Here is a 20,304-nt window from a genome sequence, read left to right as displayed (position 1 = left end):
AGTGCTTCCCTCCACCACTATTTAATTAAGGGCAGAGAAATCAGTGCTACCTCAGGTACGAAAGACAGGCAGCAGGAAGGATGGGAACACGAAGTACAGCAGATTTGCACAGAGCAATTGTAATCACTTAGCATTTAATGCTGTAAAAAACCCATTAATTACCTGTAGCAATGAGTCACAATTATTTTAGATGCACTCAAGGGGAAAATTATACTAAATGACAAATTACAGGTGAATTTGTGCACCAGGGCAGAGCCATCGGGAGCCAGCTCCCAGCATGTGGACAGCATGAGCATGCAGGGAGGGCTGGGGAGCACCTGGTGCTGGGACAGGCACTGCTCGGGAGGTCGTGCATCTCTGAGTGTCTCAGTGCCCACTTCTGAGAAAGCAGGACACGTGCAAAGCCTTCACAGGCATGGGAGAGGGCATCAACTCGAACCTGCACACAGGATGCCAGGCAGGGCCTGCTCTGGACTGAGCTCTCTCATGCCATGCCAGTGACATGTGGAAGACCAGGACCTCCCAGGTTAGCTCTGGGAAGAGCAAACAGCAGAGAAGTGACTAGTAGGAAAAATTCAATCAAATGCACCAGGTCTAAAACACACTGGGCTCCACAGCCATGGTTGTGGCACACACAGAAGCCTCCCAAGTCTGCAGCCACCCAGCAGAGAGGTGCAGAGTGGTTGCTCTGCTGTCTTCACGGCAGTCAAATATAGCCACCTGCCAGAAGTGTCCTCCCTGCAGCCCTGGGGAAGGTGAGGGTTTCTTTTATTCCCATTATTTTATGTAATTGACACCATTGCTCTGAATCTGATCTCAAGTCCTGCCTCTTTTTGAGCCACCAGAAGTGCTGCGATGTCCCCAGAGCCACCCCAGCTGCCTGTCCCTGCAGTGTGATCTCACATGCACAGTGTGGTTCTGCAATGCACATGGGACAGGGGCAGCCCTTCATCTGCCACTCAGCTCAAGAATTGCACACCTACCTTCTTCCTGCAGCCCAGACACCTGGGTGATCCTAGTGTCACCAGGAAAGCCTACAAAACCCAGTGTGAACCTGTGCTTGGCAGAGCGTATCTCTAGCCCTGTATTGCACAGGTGAGTCCCCAGTGATCACTCCAGACCTGTCTGGGTCTATCCCATGGGGTTTGCACTGATCCCCCCCACCCTGCACTGCACACCTTGCCTGTTTTCCCAGCCCACCAAGCCCACTCTCCCATGTCACCTGCCCAAAGGACCCCACAGTATCAGGTTTGTCTCAGGAACAGTGAACGTGGAGGGCCCTGCCAGCCATCTGGAGTAAGGTCCATTTGTTTCACTCTCTCTCCATCCTCTGGGGACAGGACAACATCTGCTAATAAGCTGGCAGAGCTCAAGAGATGATGGATGGACCTGTCAAGGATACACTAGCAGGGAGCGAGCTGCTTCTCTCCCTCTCAAGTGGCTGCCTGGAAGCAGTGCTCTGCAGGTGGCCCTGGGGGGACCACCGAGGGCTGCTCCAGTGGGGCTGCAAGTGCAAGCACTGCTCCCATGTCAGTCTCTCTTGGCTCTGTCTTCTGCCCAGGAGGTGTGGGCAGGGTGAGGGCATGGCTGAGGGGGACATGGGGCAGCTCTGTGACACTGGTGCCACCCTTCCTGACCCTTCAAGAGATCTGGGCATCTGCAAGCAGCAGAAGAGCAGCCATGTATCTCTTGCTGGGAAGAGATAGAGACGGAAATAAAGGTGTCACAGCCACTGTGACAGCCAGAGACAGGCACCAGTCCCAGAGCCCCCCGGGCTGCACAAGCCAGCACAGAAAATCCCAGCCTCCTTTCAATCTAGTTTCAGCATGATGCCTCAAATCTCAGCTCCCATATGACACAGACACTGAAACAGAAGCCAGTTATTCTCAGTCATGTCTTAAAATGACACATTTGCCTCATTGCCCAAAATCAACTGTTTCAGCAGGGCTGTGCTCCCCTCTCCCTGCAATCCCAGGCCAGCCCAGGCTCTAGGCTGTTCAGTGGCCTGGAGGGAGTCTGGGGGCCTGGCTGGGCTGGTGCTCTCAGTAATCTCCTGGTCCAGAGGTCATGCCTGGTGCTCACATCCCCTGTTTGTGCTGCTTGTCTCCACACTGCCTCAGCCATGGTCACCTCTGGCCCCTGAGCCTGTCCACAGCCCCACTCCCACCTTGCAGCCCCTTTGCACAGATCTTCCCACCCCCAATACAACTCATCACACCACTACACACCCTTCAACTTGTCTCCTATGGCCCCAGACTCACCTCACATCACTTCCCCACTTCCTGGCCCGTCTTCCCACAATTAACCCACTGCATACCCCATTGTACCCCTGAGTCTTTCAGAGGAGGAAACAGGAGGAGTTTTTTACCCATTAAGGCTTTGCAAAGCCAGCAGGACCCTGTGTTTGGGGCTCTCAGCAAATGGCACAGATGGCAAAGGACACCCTGCATCCTTCTTGATAACACCCAGGTTTCCCTGCCACCAGAACAAGTTTTATTTAGGAGGGTCCTGCCCTTCCAAGTGGAGGAATTCCACTTGTAGTGCTGGGAAAACTGGAACTACAGTTGTAGAGACTGGATGCATCCCAAACTGGAAATCTGCATGATATTGCCATAGAAAAATCAGCAGGTCTTAGAGTCACAGAATCACTTAGACTCACATCTCTAGCATAGAATTCCATAATCCCAGAACAGTTTGGTTTGGAAGGGACCTCAAAGATCATCCAACTCCCCTGTCCTGCCATGGGCAGGGACATCTTCCACTATACCAGGGTGCTCACATTCCCATTCAGCCTGATTTTAGTACTGTTGGACATATGCCTGACTCTCCTCTTTCTCACATCTTAAAAAAAAAGAAAAATAAAAGCAGGAAACACCCAAGTCCCAGTTTGCTCTGAGTGCTGCTCCACTGCCTGGTGCAGACATCCTTCTGTGGGAGTGGAGGTGAGGCTGTGCAGACTTGTGTAGGTGAGACAGCCTGACATGCTCAGAGTAAAGCTTTTTATGAAGCTTATCCAGGGAAAGGCTACAGCTTGCTGGAGTAGGATGGAAACAGGCAGCCTCGTGCCAGAATTAGAAAAAAGCTGTTTCCCAAACTCAGTCTTGTCAAAGAGTTTTAGACAGAATTATCCAAAGCTTCTGAAAAAAACCCCACAGATTTCACCAAACCAAAACCAAAGCCGGAAAACACAGTCTAGAGGAAGGGGTGTCACACCTGCAGGTGACAGTGCTCTGTGTCCCTGTTGCGAGGCATGAAGGAGGAAAGGACACACAGAACAGCAAGAGCTTCATCCCATCCCTGGCAGGAGCTGGAGTGCAGTTTGGAGGGCCATGTGAGCCCTCTCAGCACATCCATATGGCTGTGGATGTGTGGAGGGGCTGAGCTGTGAAATGAGGGTGCCCAGACATGCCAGGGCCAGCACAGCCCTCGCCCCCACACAGCTGAGCTCCACCAGCCTTTGGAGCTTGCTCCTTCTTGGAGAGTGGCAGCAGCAGCAGCCTGCTTTCAGAAGGGGAAGAAGCCCTCACACAAACAGTGGCATGAGTGCTGGCATCTGGAGCTCCTGCCAAGGGCAGAACAAGTTTCTGGCAGGGTCCTACTGCTCTGTGGGATGAGGAGAATCTTCTCCATGCAAGGCAATCTCACCAAGCCTCTCAATGTGCTGGTGGGGAATTTGAGATCTCCGCACCCCACTGTGTTGCACTATCCCGATGTAAGGACGGATGCAAAATTCCAGGTCTTTCTTGTGCTCTGTGTCCAAACTCCCCAACAACAGCTGCACACTGGAAATCCAGAGGAACAGCCTGTGTTCACCACCCAAAGGCAGCCAGTTTTATGGAAGAGCTCAAAACAAAAATCCCCCGGAAAAAAACCCACATTCCCAAACTGGTGAATGTCCTCATCCATCACAGCCCAGCTGCTCTTCACTACTTCTCAGAGGGCCACAGAGACCTGCTAAGCACAAATAAAATTTGATTAATCCCCATCACTACCCTGAACTCCAGCTCACTATCATTCTCACCCTTCAATTCTGTCAGCACCGAAACACAGAAAACTCAGAGGAAAAGTGGCACACAAAATATTCAGCCAAGGACAATCTCTGTATTGTTGCATTGGTGAGATACAGTGGTGCTCTGCAGCACCTCCATCCTTTTTGTTTGTTCCTTAGAGAAATAAGTAAATGGGTTTAGGTGCTGGGGTTCTGCTTTGTTTTGTTTTCCAAGCAAATGCAATTAGTCACTGCATTTTAGAGGTGGGAGTGATGCTGGAGATCCTGGGATCACCCTGTCCTGCCTTCTCCAATGATCTCACTGGGCTGAATTAGCTACACACATGGAGCCCAGCACCCCTGGGGTCCAAGCCTAGAAGCCAGGTCTGTGACAGTGAGCTGGAGGTCTTGATATGAGACAAGTGTGAATCCAAGGATCCCATAAGCCTCTAGGGGAAGAAGTCTTCCTTAATGAAAAAAGAAAGAGAGCAGGTTTGGATGGCATATTGGGAGAAATTCTTCCCTGTGAGGGTGGGGAGGCCCTGGCACAGGGTGCCCAGAGAAGCTGTGGCTGTCCCACCCCTGGAAGTATTCCAGGCCAGGTTGGACAGGGCTTGGAGCTGCTTGGGGTACTGGAAGGTGTCTCTGCCCATGGCAGGGGGTTGGAAGGAGATGAACTTTAAGGGCCCTTTCAGCCCAAACCTTTCTGTGATTCTGTATTTCTACATAGTCACAGCTTATGTGTCTTGGAAGACAAACTGTTGGGGTTTTTTTTGTTGTTTTTTTTTTTTTTTTTTTTTTTTTTTGGGGGGGGTGGGATGCAGAGCTTTGGGATAACCAGGATCCCACCAGCAACATGATACATGATCATTACATGATAACCATGATCTCACCAGCCAGTATTCCCTGTGTTTCACAGAGCAGCCGATGGCCTTGCAAACCACAATGAAAATCTTGTGAGTCACCAAATTTTTTTTTATTCCGGTGTCTGACATCACAGAAAGGACTTTTGCATAACTCTCACAGCACCACTTTGGAACTGTTTCTGGTCTTGGCCTTGGAAGCTCTGTCCTGGTACACTCATGGCAGAACCCCTCTGTGTGGGACACCTGGGGCATTGGTGCCACCAGCTCTGGGTACCAGGTATCCAGACAGAAGGCAGAGGATGCTGCAGGCAGGTAAGGCTGTGGCTTGGGCCTGCCATGTGTGTGCTGGGACTTGCACAGAAATTCCTCTTGAAACTCACACCAACAAAACTGAAACATCTTCCAAGATGTTTGCTTGGAGCTGCAATAATAGGGTGTTCTCACAGAATCATGGAACCACCAAATGGTTTTTGGATTGGAAGGGACCTTAAGCCCGTCTCATTCCACCTATGGCAGGGACACCTTCCAGCAGACCAGGCTGCTGCAATCCCCATCCAGTGTCTTCACCAGGCATGCTTCTCTTCAGGTGTTTCCAGGGCTTTCCCTGCCCCTGTGCCAGGCTTTGCCCCCAGCACAGTACATGGGGTGCAGCTGGATAGGGTTTCTCCTCCTTTCACACAGCTCTGCTCCCCCCTTGCCCCACCAGCTGTGGGACTTCCTTCATAAATGTCCATGGATACAGAACTGTATTCACAAGCACATAATTACCAAGCTGGGTATTTTCTCCTCTTAATTAGCAATGCCGTGGTGCTTTAATTGCTCGATTAAAGTTGCCCACAAGGAAGTTTTAAGGTACATTAAATCTGCTGATTGGTTCATCAGCATGAATTCCACCAACTGGAAAAAATTAACTGGCTTCCAGATTGCTAACCAGACTTTCCAGATCCATTTCCACCAGCTGTGTACCACAGGAGGCACGAGAGAGCTCAGCAGTCTTTCTCTATTCCCACCTCTCCTTCATTTTGGGGGGCTGGAAGGGAGAGGGTCCCACCAGTGGCAATGTCCCTCTCTTCTCTTGTCCAGAGGAAAAAGCCCATTTTCTTGCTGAAGCAGAGCTGGGTAAAATCTAACCCAGGGCCAGATCCTCATTGAGCCACACACAGCAGACCTGTGTTTGGTTGCTGTTGTCACTCAGGCTACAAACACCCATCCTCATGTACAAATGGGCTGCTGGAGCAGGAATTAGGAATTGCTCAGTTCCTGCTCCCTCACCACCATTTTCCATCTAAAGGGAATAGCTAAACTGAAGGTCCCAAGAACAGAGGGAAAGCAGCCAGAGCAACCAGAACACCCAGAGGATAAGATGCCTGTTTCCAAACTTCAGACAGAAATGTTTGAACAGTTCCTGAAAGCCATGGATATTCAACAAAGAAGCTCTTTGGAAATGGCATTTCTGCCAAAGGCTCATCCACCCACTGTGACAACAGGAAAGAGGGCCTGCCCTGTTTTCCACTGGATTATTGAGAAAAACCCTTCCTGGGAGATTCTGTGCTCCTGGGGGTCCCCCATGGCTGGATGCTGGATGGGTTTGTGTCAACTCCCAGACAGCAGCACCATGATCTATAGCCATGGCACTGCTGCTGATGCTGCAAACAAACTCCCTCTGTGTGTACAACCTGTGAGCAGCTGAACAGATTTTAGCCCAACTTGAAGTTTTGCTCACTGATAGCTGGTGAGAGATGCAGCCCAAGAAATAATTCAGACTTGACTTAAAAGGGGGACCCTGATGCAAGGAGCATGGATTTACATGGTCCAAGGACCAAGGTCTATCCACCAAGGACCGCCACCAAAACCCAAGGTCTTGGTGGCTCAGGAGCCTGACAGACTTCCCCAAAGAGGGGCTGACCATGGCTGGTAGGAGGGATGTGGTTGAAGAGCCACTGCCCCCACCTGCCTGACCCTCCATGTCCACCTCTCCATCCATCCACACACAGGACAGGGTACTAATGCCCCAGCTCTCAGCCTTTGTGGAGGTGGATTACATGCCCTTCCCTGCCCACAGGAGCACAACCAGGCTCCCCTTTCCCATCCCTCTAATTGCACTGACCTTATTGAAATGGGTATCTATTTGTCCTGCACAGCAGCTGCATATCAATAAGGCGAATTATGCTGATTGTCTCCTTATCTGATAAATTGCTGGGACAGATCCCTTTCCCTCCTGCTCTTGCTTATTCTGCTGTTTAGGCAGAGCAGTTGCTATTTGCTGTGTGTAAGAGATGTTAATGTGTCGTGTGTAGACTGTTGCATTTCAAGGAGGAAAGAGCAGTCCAAGGCTGTGGGTTAGGGGGTGAGGGAAGAAAAGTCCTTCAGAACCTTGAAAACAGAGGGAAAAACAAGTGGGTTGTGCTGTGCCAGGAGGAGTTTTATCCTTGGGGTGGCTGTGGCACAAGATGCTGTGGGACTAAATGCTGGGAACGTTAGGAGCTGGCAGACCCCAGGATGTCATCAACAGATGTAGGAATTCCGGCTCAAATCCCATTTCTGTCCAGTAAAGAACTGTAGCACATGTGCCTAGTCCCAGCTGGAGAAGGGGGTTCTCTGGAGAGGAATCTGGCAGAGGCATTAGGCACAGATATGGGGACAAATGTCTGGTGTGTGGGGGCTGTGACATATTCAATGCCAAGCCAGCTGGCATCCTCAGATGATCCTGATCCCAGTGCCCCTGGGTTGAGATCTGGCCCCCTCAATCCCATGGAAACTGCCCCTCACGTCCTTATGGCAAACAGTAGGACATCAAGGCAAGGTGAAATGTGGATCCTGCTGAGATGAGTGCAGGAGTAAGAGACCCCAGCCACCATCCCCCTGCCCCAAAAAAGGACAGCAAAGAATCCAATGTGACGGATGACAGCAAAGCCCTGCAAGGCCAGGCTGGACAGGGCTTGGAGCAACCTGGTCAAGTGGAAGATGTTCCTGCCCATGGCAGACGGTGGAATAGGATAGGCTTTAACCTATCCCTTTCAACCCAAAACAGTCTGGGATTCTACAGGTCTGTGACGGGGATGAGAGGCAAAGAAGTTCCCGATGTTCCTACACATCTTTCACCACGTCCCACCTCACCCCTTCCTTCCCAGGTCTGTGACACTGTCTTACTTCTCCTCTGAACGGCTGGGAACAGCCCTGGCTATGGTCTGGTTCCTGAGCTGTCTTCCATCACTCTGGCAGGCCCTTAGGAAAATGAATGTTAAAGAGGAGGGGAAGAAACCTCCACTGTTCAAATATCTTTAGATTTGACAAATAAGGCGTCCGGCTATGAAAGGCAGAAGGAAATTAATTTGGAATCATATTTTAAACACTGCCATAGAGGCAAAGTATCTTCTCTAATTTCTCCCCCTCTACACCTCCTCTCCCCAAGCAAAAAATGAATTTCCCTGATATTTATAGAAAGATTATTAGGGCCACAAGGAGTGATTTATACCATCTCATCCCTGTGACCGAGAATGAAAAATTGCTGGGGCGACAGCCACTAGAATCCTGCTTTTGTCTGCCTGACAATTAAAACGGCTAATTTCCAACTCCAACAGATCCACTGGGCTTATAAATCATCCCCGAAAGGCACTTTTCAGCCTGAAAAATGAACTCTGCGCCAGTCAGACACAAGATCAGAGATTTGCATCTGTTTGCCTTCATGTGTAAATATATGTCCTGCTGCCCCACCAAAGGGGATGCAGGAAAGGAGGTGCTGCCCCTGTTCACTCAATGTCAGTTCATCAAACTGTGCTGGAGCCAGAAAAATGGAACGGGGAAGGCAGGAGGGTGAGACAACACTGAGGTCAGAGAAAGCCCAGTGACATTTCTGTCCTGTTTCTGATGCCACAAGGCTTGGAGAGTTTTACCAGAGAGCATTGCTGGGTCTGAGTCTGTCTGCGGGGCCACCTGGGGACACGTGCTGGACCACGCTTCCTCCAGTGCCATGCCTGTGGGAGGAGCAATCCCACCAGAAATGGGCAGGAGGGCAGAGAAGGGGCTCTGCCACAGCCTCACTGCCAGGGCAGAGCAAACCTATCCAAGGAATCACAGGAAAAGGAGTCAGGCAGAGCCCAGCACCAATGCCACAGCCTTGCTCAGCCTCCTACCTTTGGGGTGGGGATGTCCTGGGCAGAGTGTGCAGTACAGGACTGCTGGAAGGGAGCAGTAGGAAGGGCTGTTTTGTCTGTCTGAGCCAACTTCCAGCTCCTTGTAGTGTTGGGGCTGGCACAGCCAGCCAGGAGGCCCATGCCAGTGCCCGCTTCTGCAGCAGCACATGCCTGGCCCCACATACATCTTGCACCCACTCTTCAACATGATGGAAGACCTTTTCTGAGTTATTAGATCTATCCCAGGACAACTTTCAAATTGACTGTCACAGACAGGAGGAGTTTCAGATAAAAGCATTTATTCTGCCCATCCTTCCCAGTCTGTAACTGGAGACCTGCAGGAGTGTGGGTCCCAGCAGCCCCTGGATCCATTCCAGTCTGATGTTGGACGTCCTAACCTTGAGTCAAGCCTCCCTAAGACAAATGCTCCATTTGACGTTACCATGAAACTCAAACAAAGGCCCCGCACTCATATTTGTGCTGCTCCCCCTCAACACATCCCATGAAGAAACAGAGAGCAAACAAATCTGTGTGGAGGGCTCTCCCGGGGAGCCCGTGCTCTGTATACACACATCCCTGTGCCTGCTGCTGGTCACCCCACTTCCTTATCACAGTTTGTTCAGTTGGCAGCTCGAAGCTGCCCAGTGGCACTGAGGGCCCCTGGGAACCCTCCCCACACCCCCGGCTGAGGGGCTCTGCAGCAGCCCCGGGAGGTGAGTGATGGAGGCAATGACCTTGTTCCATGAAAGCTCAGTGTTTTCCTTTTTGCTTTTCTCCCTCTTAAACCCATTCCAGCAGTGGGTGTTTTGGAGAGGCCAAGTAGTGCCCTCCTGGAGCACACCAGAGATCTCAGAACCAGTCAGAGCTGCTGGGGGTTGGGGGCTGATCCAGCTGAGCTGGGATCTCTGGGCCAGTGATCCATGGTACAGAAAGATGGAACCAGAGCAGCCCCTGTCCTGATGCCAGCCAGTCCCTATCCCAAAGCCCTGCCCTGTGCACCAGGACCTGTCAGAGCCACAGGAACTCCCAGGGAGTTTGTCAGTCATACCAGCCACGTATTTTGGAAGCATGAAGCCAGCCAGCAAAGGCATGGACAGCCTTTGGCCTCCACAGAGACTGGCTGTCCCAGTTTCTGTGACCAGGCTTCTGTCTTCAGCCCTTCCCCAACGAGGCAAGAGCCCCTTGCAGCCACCCCTTCCCTTGCAGGCACTGCAGGCAAGAAGTAGGGACTCACCCATGCAGGAATCCCGCTGCTCTTCATAGCCAGCACTGCACACACACTTCCCGATGGGCACCAACCACTCTCCCTCGGCACTGCAGTACATTTTGGGGGTGTCCCTCTCTTCGGAATGGCCCACGCACTCTCCCCGCACTTCCACCAAGGAGGATGAGTCCGCCCCAGTCACAGCCTCGGAGAAGGACGCCAAGTTCCTCACCGTAGCCGGGCACTTCTTGTAGTACACTCGCACTGAGACAATGGCAATGCAGGCACCTATGTCCTGGAAGGCCAGGTAGAAGCCCCTCTTGCTCAGCGGCCCCACGCCCCGCACCTCTGTGTTCAGCTTCAGGCGCCGCACGCCCAGGTCCACGTTGGTGAAGCTCTCATCTGCCGCGATTGTGTCGATCTTCAGGAACTGGCTCTCGCGGGTGCTGGTGCCCAGGTCCCGGTCAGACTCCATGTAGTAGAGGTTGAAGGTCTCCTTGCAGGTGCCCAGCACACCTGGCATGCTGTTACAGTCCCTCAGCGTGAATTTGATCTCTGCATAGACGCGCCGTGCTCCGTCCCGCTGCACCCAGTTGGTCCGGAGCCAGTTGTTCTGATTGGGGGTCATGACGTTACAGACCTGGTAGGTGTGGATGGGGCTGAAAAACTCATCCATTTCATTGATTGAATCCCACTGTAGGACAGAGAAAACAGGTCATTCCAGATGTTCCCAACCCCTAGGGGAGCAGGGAGCATGCAGGAGTGCGTGCCATCTCCCACCCCTCTGCTCCTGTGTCTGGATGGGAGATCACTGCTGCCACAGGGCAAAGGGAAATGAGGAGCACCCGTTAGCTGCACTAATTTGGGCAGTGATCCAGTTGTAGCACTGTGGGAGGTGCAGCCCTGCTTGAAGAAAGGAACACTAACTGAGGTCGTGGCAGAAGCTGATGGCAATGTGTGTTTTGCAGGGCTCCAAACCCTCCTGGTGATGTCTGCGAGTCCCTTTTCTTGGTGCTCAGCCTGTCATTTCCAGCAGCAGCATGAACCATCTGCATTGTGCTCTCCTGGACCTCTGCTAGCTCATGCACTGTCCACGAACAAACTAAACTGGTGCTTTCCATCTGGAGAAGGAGTTTCAGCGTGGGTACCAGAGGGTGAAGGGGAAGCATGTACTGAGCACAGGACTGTCAGCAAGAAATGTGGACTCATGGGGGCTCAGAGGTCTCTTCCTTTCAAGGTGGTGCCAGTGTGGCTCCTCAGTGAGCCCACAGTGCCCAACCCAGCTGAGAGCCTGGATCAGGGCTGGCTCTGGGAACCGGGACATTCATGGCTTGACAGCTCAGGGGTGAAAATTCCATATACCTGTGGCTGCTGGGCAAACCTGGGGAGGAGATACTGGCAAAAGCAGGTTGCAGCAAGCAGGATTGCAATGGAGGGTGGTCTGGATGAGTTTAGAGGGACAGGGACATGGGCCTCACACAAGGGAGGGATGCTAAGTGGGTTTAAGTGATAGGAAGTGAGAAGTAGTGATATTTTGGATATGAGTTCCATAGTTGAGGAACAAGTAGAACTTAGCTGTTGGGAGCTACATGACACTTCTGGGGGCTCAGTCTTGCCTTGTGTCTCCCTCTCTACTCTCACCAAATGCCTCACCAGGACACAGACTTTCACTGCACTGGCGGCTTCTCACCACCTCTTTAGCTCACATTTCTGCTCAAACCAGGTACTCCAATCACACCTCCACTGATGGGTCTGGGAGCCCATAATTCTTAGAAGAGAAGGGGAGGAGAAAGAGGAGCAGAGGAGAACTTCAAACCATGTGGCTTTTCCCCAAACTTAGAAACAGGTTTTGAAGTCCCACCCCCATGTCCAAGTCCAGCTGTAAGGGACAGCCTCAGATGCAATGCTGGAGAAACTGGGGAATGCACTGGCAGTCCTGCTCCTTTGCCTTCCAAATGATCACCACCTTTCTTCCCCCAGCCTCAGCATCCCCCTCCAGCACCTTCCTGGGGTCTTGGCTCTGCCTGGAAGCTGGCAGGGAGCAGGCCCCCACCTCAGCACCTTGTGTACCCAGCTGTCTGTGGGGGTTGGGGGAGCCAAGCAAATCCCCAGCCGTGCTGCACAGAGCAGGAAAACAAATGTTTTAGGCAGCATTATAAGTACTTTAAAATAAACCTCTAGGCTTGTTCTGACAGGGCAAAAATGGTGTTTTCTTATGCAAGTGGTGACTTGTATTTCCTTAGACACAAAACAGCAGTCCTGAGAGGAGGATGCTCAGCTCAAAGGAGGTGAGCCTGCAGCCTTCACCCCAGTGATGTGGGAGCTGGCAAGGCTGCAGATCCCTGGGACAGGCACCCGCCAGCCTCTCTGTGTGACTGCCAGCAGTGCAGGGACAGGGCACAGCTAGGAGAGGGCAGCACGCCTCCAGAGCATAAGAGATACAGGAAAGAGGTATCAGTGATACCTGTAAAAGAGTCCACTCCCTTCTCACCTCTCAGATGGGAATGTCCTTCCTTGTTTGACCTCCCTGACCTGCTACTTCTGGGGAGGTGTTGTCGTGCCTTCTGCGTGTGTGATGGTGATCAGAACAATCACTGCAGTCATGTACATCTTCAGTTTTCTCCAGCATCTCCAGTTTTCTCCTGCATTTAGGAGAAAACTCTGCTTCTCTGTCCTAAAGAGCTTAAAGGAACCTGGAAAAGGCAGCAGCTCCAGGTGCAAACTACAATGGAAGCTCATTTTAAGGGGAATATGCTGGCAAAGGGGGTCAAAATCAAACCATTCCCAGGGAAGAAAAATGTTTTGTGATACATTTTGAAAAACTGTCTTTTGAATTCCCAGAAATGCCCAGGTTTGTGCTGGGATCACTGGGAACATGCCCTGCACTCCAGTGCTCAGGTGGACAACAGGGAAAGGGGCCAGGCTACAGGTCTGCTTGGCCAGAGGGATGAGGGCAGCAGCCCTCAGCTTCTCAAGCCCAGGGACCAGCCTGTCAAAGGTGCTGTGACACCCAGGACTCTGGCCTGCTGCTTGATCGGGGGCACAAGGCTACTGGAAGTGTGTGCAGCACCAGGCACGGCCCAGCCCCTGGCAGAGCAGAGCAGCTCCCCTCCCACACCCACTTGTGCTCAGGCTGCTGCGCTGCTTCCGAGGGGGTGGAAGTCGCTGTCGAAATTAATTGAGCACAAATTAACACAACATCTGTTTCCTGTCTTTCCCCTGCTGAGTTTCCCGCGGGAAGTGAAGCAGAGCTGTGCAAGGGAGGAGACACACAGTGTGGGGGCAGAGCTGTGGGGGTGAGCAGGGATTTCCCCCACAATGCACAGCCATCTCCCCTCGGCACTGCCTGTCCAGTCAGGGCTCTCTACGAGGGTCTGGCAAGGGAAAGGTGAGGTTATTGTGCGCACCAAAATGCTTTGGCTCCAGCTCATCTGGTTGGTCTCCAGACATTCACTTCTCTCCCAAATCTGACAGAGGAGATGGAGCTCACTACTGCCATGTCCCCACATGCCTGTGCCAGTCCCAGAGCTGGCAGCATCCTCCCTGTAGACAGAGCAGGAGATAAATGCCCACCTCCAAGTACCAGCAACAGTTGGTACCAGCCACACCTCCACCCTCTGGGGTGAATTTGGAGAGTTTGCATATATGCACCATCACTCTTTTGAACTTAGTGCTGTTTTGCACAGCAGCTGCACTGTCAGTTCTGTCCCAAGGTCCCGTGGGATCCCAGTCTGAGACCAGCCCAAAATACCACACTTGGCCTGCAGGGAAACTGCTCTAAGAAAGGGGCAGGCAGGCTACCTGAGCTTGTGGCTCAGATGCCACAGATTCATCTTCCCATCGTGTCACAGGGCAACCAAGGTCCCATAGGCCCTGCCAGGTTCCAGGAGTTAGAGGGCCTTTGGGATAATAGAATCTGAGAAATTATTTGTATTGGAAGTGACCATCTTGTTCCAACCCCCTGCCACAGGCAGGCACATCTTCCACTATCCCAGGCTGCTCCAAGCCCCATCCAGCCTGGCCATGAGCATTTCCAGGGATGGGGCAGCCACAGCTTCTCTGGGAAACCTGTGCCAGGGCACCCTCATAGGGAAGAATTTTTTTCCCAATATCCAATCCAAATATACCCTCTCTCAGCTTAAAGCCAATATTCCTTACTCTATCACTGCTTAACCTTGCAAAAAGTCCCTCTCCAACCTTCCTGTAGGTCCTTTTAGGTACCAGAAGGGAGATGGAAGGACCTGCTTCAGGAATCCCCATGACTAGAGGGGTTTTTCTGTTTCACCTTAGTTCTAGGCTCTGTGGGCAGGAGGGGACTTCTGTGACACTGGGTACCACTGGTTCAAGAACGCAGGCACCATGCACGCCGCAGGCGCTGCTGGCTCTCAGTTCATGGGCTGAAGTGGTTTTATGAACCAAAGCTCAGCTCGGCCCCACCAGTGTGATAAGATCCCCCAGTGAGATGGAAATGAGGACATCATAATTAACGTGGTGAGCGCACACGCTGGGGGATGATGTGATTGCATCTGCATCCAGGAGTTTGCCTAATAGTTTAAATTAAAGTCAACACCAGTTATAAAATATTTGCCAGATTATGAAAGGCAAGAGATGCAAACACCAGATATTTGGGCAGCTGAGTAAGGTCTTATAAGTCTCCCAGGGCCTGTGTGGCACAGCAGAGGAGGAGGAGGAGGAGCAGAGGAGAGACTGTGTCCCCCTGGAGCAGCAGCTCAGCCTCCCTCCATCCTTACAGTGCAAAGGAATGAGTGTCCCCAGCCCTGGGACAGCTTCCAGGAGGGATGCCAGGTCTGCCCGGTGCAGCACAGCTTTTGTGGCCACTGAGACATCCAGCACTTTCCTTCTCAGCGTGCCATGGCACCTCCTTACACCATTGTCACTGGGAGAGGAAAAAAGAGAAGGCTGTTATTGAAGCTATAAATCATTAGATGGGAGGCCTTAATGGAGATAATCCCCAAGAAATCAGTCACTGCTGTGCCTAAGGAGGGATTTGTCAGGCAGTTAACTACCCTGAGCTTCACTGCAGGTGATTAACTACTGGTAGTGACCAGCATCTGGGGAATTAGCAATAACCCAGGATTTACTGAACAAGCACTGGGAGATGAGTTTTATCTCAATTACCAGTCTAAATCTTTATTTTCCAATGTTCCCTTCCTATACTTTTTTTTTTCCCCCCAAAGAAAATTAATTTCACCACAGCTTGAGCTGTAACTTGCTGGTACTTCTGGAACCAGGTACAGGCTCCAGCTTGGAAGAGAAACCCAAGAAATACACCAGGGACATCAGAGTGAGGGAGAGCAGAGACATGGCCTAGGCACATGGGAGAGCCCCAATATCTCTTGGTGCTCTGAGAAGAAGAGATGAACCTGGAGGGGAGTGGAATAGCAAGGACACAGCACAGCTCAGACTGGGGATGGGATTTTACAGAGTGAGCTTGGGGCAAGGGGAGACCCTGCTCCCTGACAGATGAGGCTCATCCCAGCCATGAACTGGCTGTTGGCTGTAGGATCAGACCCAGGCAAAAAAAGTCCCCTGGTGAGTAGGCATGGCACTGTGAATAGCTCAATGCCAGGGCTGAAATCCCCATTCTTAAAGCACAAATACTGCTGGGAGACCATCCTGTGGCCATGTCTGTGCTTTCAGCTGGGGGTCCAGCAGAACTGGTGCCTTTCTGACATGTTCTCTCTGGGTACTGTAGGATGAAGGAGGAGCACCCTTGGCTAACTGTGCCCAGGGGCCTCAGGATACAACCTTTTCTGAGGAGCAAAGGAGCAGGATGGGGAGTTCCAAACCCCTCTGAAGTTCTTTCCTGATTCCCACCAACAAAGCCAACATGGAGCATGCTAGGTGGGATTGCTGGGGATTGTACAGGGACAGGGGTTGGACTTGATGACCCTTGTGGCTCCTTCCAACTCAGGACAGTCCATGACTCTGTGGTAGATGTCGGGGCAGCTGCCTGGGTGACAATACCCAGCAGCTCTCTGGGCTGACCCCAGCCCCTGCAGCAAGAGGGAAACTGTGGGGCCATCACAGGAGGTGCTGGTGGGGGTGGATAGGGAGGTCATGGGCAGCATGGGGGGCCTTCCTCCAGCACTCAAGGTGCTCCCATTCCAATTAGCTTTTGCAAGGCATCATTCAAGCTCCTTGGATACCCTGTGTCTGAACAAAATAATTTCCTGTTTGACTTTGTAAATCAAAGTAGACGATACAATAATTATTAATAATATGTTGACTTATCTCATCAGTGTTTTAATTAGTCAGTAGAAAGGCAATTTGCAAAGGGGCCGGTCAGGCTCCCTCTGATCCAGCCAGCCACGTGCCAAGCAAGGAAAAGGGAGAGAAGGGCACTGGGGCACTGGGGCGTTTTGCTGGAGAGAACTGGGATACAGGAGGCATGGCAAGGGAAGGCGTTGACCACACTGACAGGAGTTTAATTTTCAATGCAAAGGGAATTGTTCTGGGAAAGGAGCAAACTGCAAAGCTCTTGGGAGCCCTTTGAAGTTCTAATTGAGAGGAACCGCAGCCTGCGGGACAGGGATGCTCCCGGTGACCCTTCTGCTTCCTGCACGTGTCTCTGGGGTGGAGGTGAGGGGGGGAATGCAATTAAACCCCTGAGCAGCAATTACAGTCAATTACCCCTCAGTTAATTGTCTGTCAAGAGAAAATGTCAAAACAGGCCAGGCATGGCTCCCTGATGGCCTGACATTCCCCAGGGCCCACGGCACTGCTGACCCTCACTGTGCCCATTGCTCCCAGCTCCTGCTCCTATGCTCTTCAAGCCATAGGGCACTAGGCAGAGCTAGCAGACACAAGTTCTCTTCTGAAGCTCCTCAGGCTGGGGACCAAGGCTCTGTGCTGCTTAGTGCCATGAAAAGACCCAGGCCGAGCTCCCCACCTCCTACTGTCTGTCACCCGTGTGGTGGCCCTGGGGGAATGGAGATGTAGGTAAAGCAAAATGAACATGACTTCAGCCAGCAATGCTGTCCCTTGGCAGGAGGATGCTGTCTGTGTCTGCCCATGGATGGAGCGGACACGCTGTGGGGAAATCCTGCACTGTGGCCCAGGCAGGACAGCTGGGAGGTAGCAGGAATGGGGGGGGCACTGCCACCCATCTTTCAGCTAGAGTATCTAAATTAAGGAAATGGCAGCAAAAATAAACTACCTCAGTGAAAACCTGGCTTCACAGTACAGTGCCTCTATACAACCCCCGCACAGGCCTTCAAAGCTACTGCACGGGGCAGTGGGCAGGGACAGCCCCAGGGACACCCAGAGCACGGGGCACAGATGGTGACCAGCAAAGGGAGCTCCTTTCTTAGTGCAGGGCTCACACCACATCTCCTCCACCTGAGCCTGCACTGCTCTGTGGGGGCTGCTTGGGAGGCATCTGCTCAGAGCCAAAGCATTGGCACTGACAGCGAGTGTTCTACACCAGCTTCCCTGAGACACCAGCACCCAATGCATCTCCTGGTGACAGCAAACAGATCTGAGGGCAAATTTCCTACTCAGAAAGGACCTGGAGGTGAAGGACCAGCAGGGAGGGGAAGCAATAAGATGTGCTTTCCAGATTAGTGATACAATGGCCCATGGAGGAAGAACCATGGTCCAGACAAGTGTTAGAGGAGCCATTGAAACATCCAGCTGGAAAAAAATATGCAAAGTTGAGGGGTTTGAAGACCACAAAAGTTGAGGGGTTTGAAGTTTCCACACAGGTATATGGTCATCCTGTCGGTAACAGGGCCACAATTTGGGCAAAAGCACAGAGTAAGTGCACAGTGGAGCTACCCCACCACTGACTAAGGTCCTGTAGGACTCAGCAGCATGGCCAAGAGGTGGCTCTGGATTTGGGTGTTACACAGCACTTTATTTTGTGAGCCTTTTTGATTTTCTTTTACTTTTTTTGGCATCCAGTATTATAATTTTGTTTTACTCTTTGTTATATTTATTTACTCTTTTTAAAATTTACTTACTGTTTTATTTAATTTATTATATAGATTATTCATTATATTATTATTTTTTTTTTAATAAACATCACCAATAAGATGGAGAACTCAGATGTACTAGTGTTTAAGAGGCTGCTGGTGAAGCACTGCTGGGTATCTGCTGTAGAGAGCCCTAAGACTCATCCCCAGCCCCTGTGGTCACCTGACAGTCACAGCTGACAGTCCAAATGGGCTGGGGCTCTGGATTCATCCCTGGATTTGTCAATGTCCAGCACAGGATACTGCACCTTAGCTGGCCAAAGAAGTCCCTGGTGTGGTGAGCATGAGGCTCCTGTAGGCTCAATCCTTTTGCTGCTTTGGGAGTGCAAGGCCCTGCCCTGCACAGCCAGCTCAGGTGGATTCATCCTCACCCAAATCACCTCAGTGATCCAATGGATTCCACCTGCATTCCTGACAGGGACCAAGGGCCTGGGCACAGGGTCATCCAGAAGGACAATCTTGGGCAGTCTGTGAGCAGCAGATGGTCTGACTATGGGGAGGAATTGCCTAGGGAGGGATTAAGGACAAAACACTGGATGTGGACAATGGAAAATAGCCCTGTCTCCCAGAAAATCCCAGAAACATTCTCCCTTGCAGGGGAGCAGAGGAAGCCCTGAATGTGTGTCAGGCTCCTCCAGGATGCAGGGCTGGGATGAGATGACAGCTGATTAGTGACAGGACAGCAGTGACAGCCAAGGGCAGCCATGAGGAGGACAGCACCTGCCTCATCCAGGCAGAGGCAGAAGAAGGTCCCCTGGAGGCAGACAAACCCTTGTAGTGATAGGTTTTTAACAGGGGTACATTAACAGCATCGCCACAGGACCTGGAGGATTTACCAGCACCAGCAATTTTGCAGCCAAGGATGTTTTTTCCTCAAAGCTGGGCTGCTCTGAGGGCTGAATGAATTGACAGGTCTGAAGGCCCGTATTTATGCAGGAGATCACATCACATTAGTTCCACAGTCCCCTCTGACCTTGTACCTCTCAATCTCTTACATTCCCAGGATACTCATCATTGCAACAACTAGCTGCTAAAATTAGAGCTGAGTTAACGATTTAATATATTTACATATATGATAAAGTCTGATAGAAATCTGATCATTGGTATTATTATGAATTCACTGTTCTGATCACTCCTGCTCAAGCAGTGCGGGGACTGAAAGTCTCAAGCAACAGATCAATGAAAATTATTAGAGGCCTGGGAAGATTTCTGTGGGAGGTGGAATTGAAAAGATTAGGACCATTTAGTTCAGAGAGAGGATAAAAAGAACAGACATGAAAAATCAACACAGCAGCAACAGCCAGGTAAGCACCCCAATTTTACACGTTTTGTGCCTGCAGAAAGCCCCACTGTGCCTTGCAGTTGGTCCCGTGGGTATTTATGGGATTGTTTCTGTTCACTAAATGAATGAGCAAAATCCTTGCAGCCAGGTCACCCTGACAATTGAAACTCACTATTTCCAGAAAGCTACTGTGTCAGGAAAACCTGGGCATGGAAATGCAAGTGAGGGGAGCGTGTGGAAAGGATCCAGCCAGTGGAGATGGCAGGCTCACGTGGGGGTCACCATGCCACCATCCCTCCTGGACATGCCACAGGGCTGTGAGTTTGCACCCCATTCCTGTAAGATGCAATCCACAGGGGAGGCTCCCGTCTTGCCCAGTTCTCAGACAAATTCCTTGGATTGCAGGTGGTTGGGAGCTTCCTGGTCATTTGGGGCTGTTTCCCCTGATGCTCACCCAGAGCAGTGAGGAGTGAGACACTTCTTAGCATGTCCCAGCTCTTGAGTCCCTTCAAAGTTCAGGAGCTGGAGACAGCCTGGTCCTTACCAGGGGACATGGAGGGTTAAATGGCATTTCCAAAACAGCTGTGGCCAGTCTATCAGGCTGGCATTTTCCCAACAGACATGGTCTGTTTGCCTCTTCAGCACTGACTTAGGGCTGAGATGTCCTTTCCCTACTCATCCCCTGACCCCTGCCACAGTGACCCATGGTGGCCCATCCCACTGGGGTCCCCCTCTGCCAAGTCACTTCATACTTACCCCATGTGAGGGATAAGTCATCCAGCCCCAGTCTCCCAGGATTGTTGATGTGTCTAGCAAGTTCACTGGAAAACACAT

The 20,304-nt window shown here is 51.6% G+C and overlaps 1 protein-coding gene across 3 annotated transcripts in view; it reads right to left on the bottom strand.

Annotated features, from left to right (window-relative positions):
• EPHA8 (EPH receptor A8) overlaps nt 1-20,304 on the bottom strand; it is a 53,190-nt gene that overhangs the window by 20,341 nt on the left and 12,545 nt on the right. For all 3 annotated transcript variants that reach the window (XM_039702329.1, XM_039702330.1, XM_039702331.1), the window contains exons 2-3: nt 20,227-20,291; nt 10,222-10,885 (exon numbers count right to left, since the gene is read on the bottom strand). In XM_039702329.1, coding sequence (XP_039558263.1) covers nt 10,222-10,885; nt 20,227-20,291 — 729 coding nt within the window. The remainder of the gene's footprint in view (nt 1-10,221; nt 10,886-20,226; nt 20,292-20,304) is intronic.

The sequence above is a fragment of the Passer montanus genome, unplaced genomic scaffold (assembly GCF_014805655.1).
Source record: "Passer montanus isolate IOZ18808 unplaced genomic scaffold, ASM1480565v1 scaffold155, whole genome shotgun sequence".
NCBI classification, from domain to species: Eukaryota; Metazoa; Chordata; class Aves; order Passeriformes; family Passeridae; genus Passer; species Passer montanus.
The sequence above is the reverse complement of the archived record's forward strand: the minus strand, read 5'-3'. Positions and strand labels throughout refer to the sequence as shown.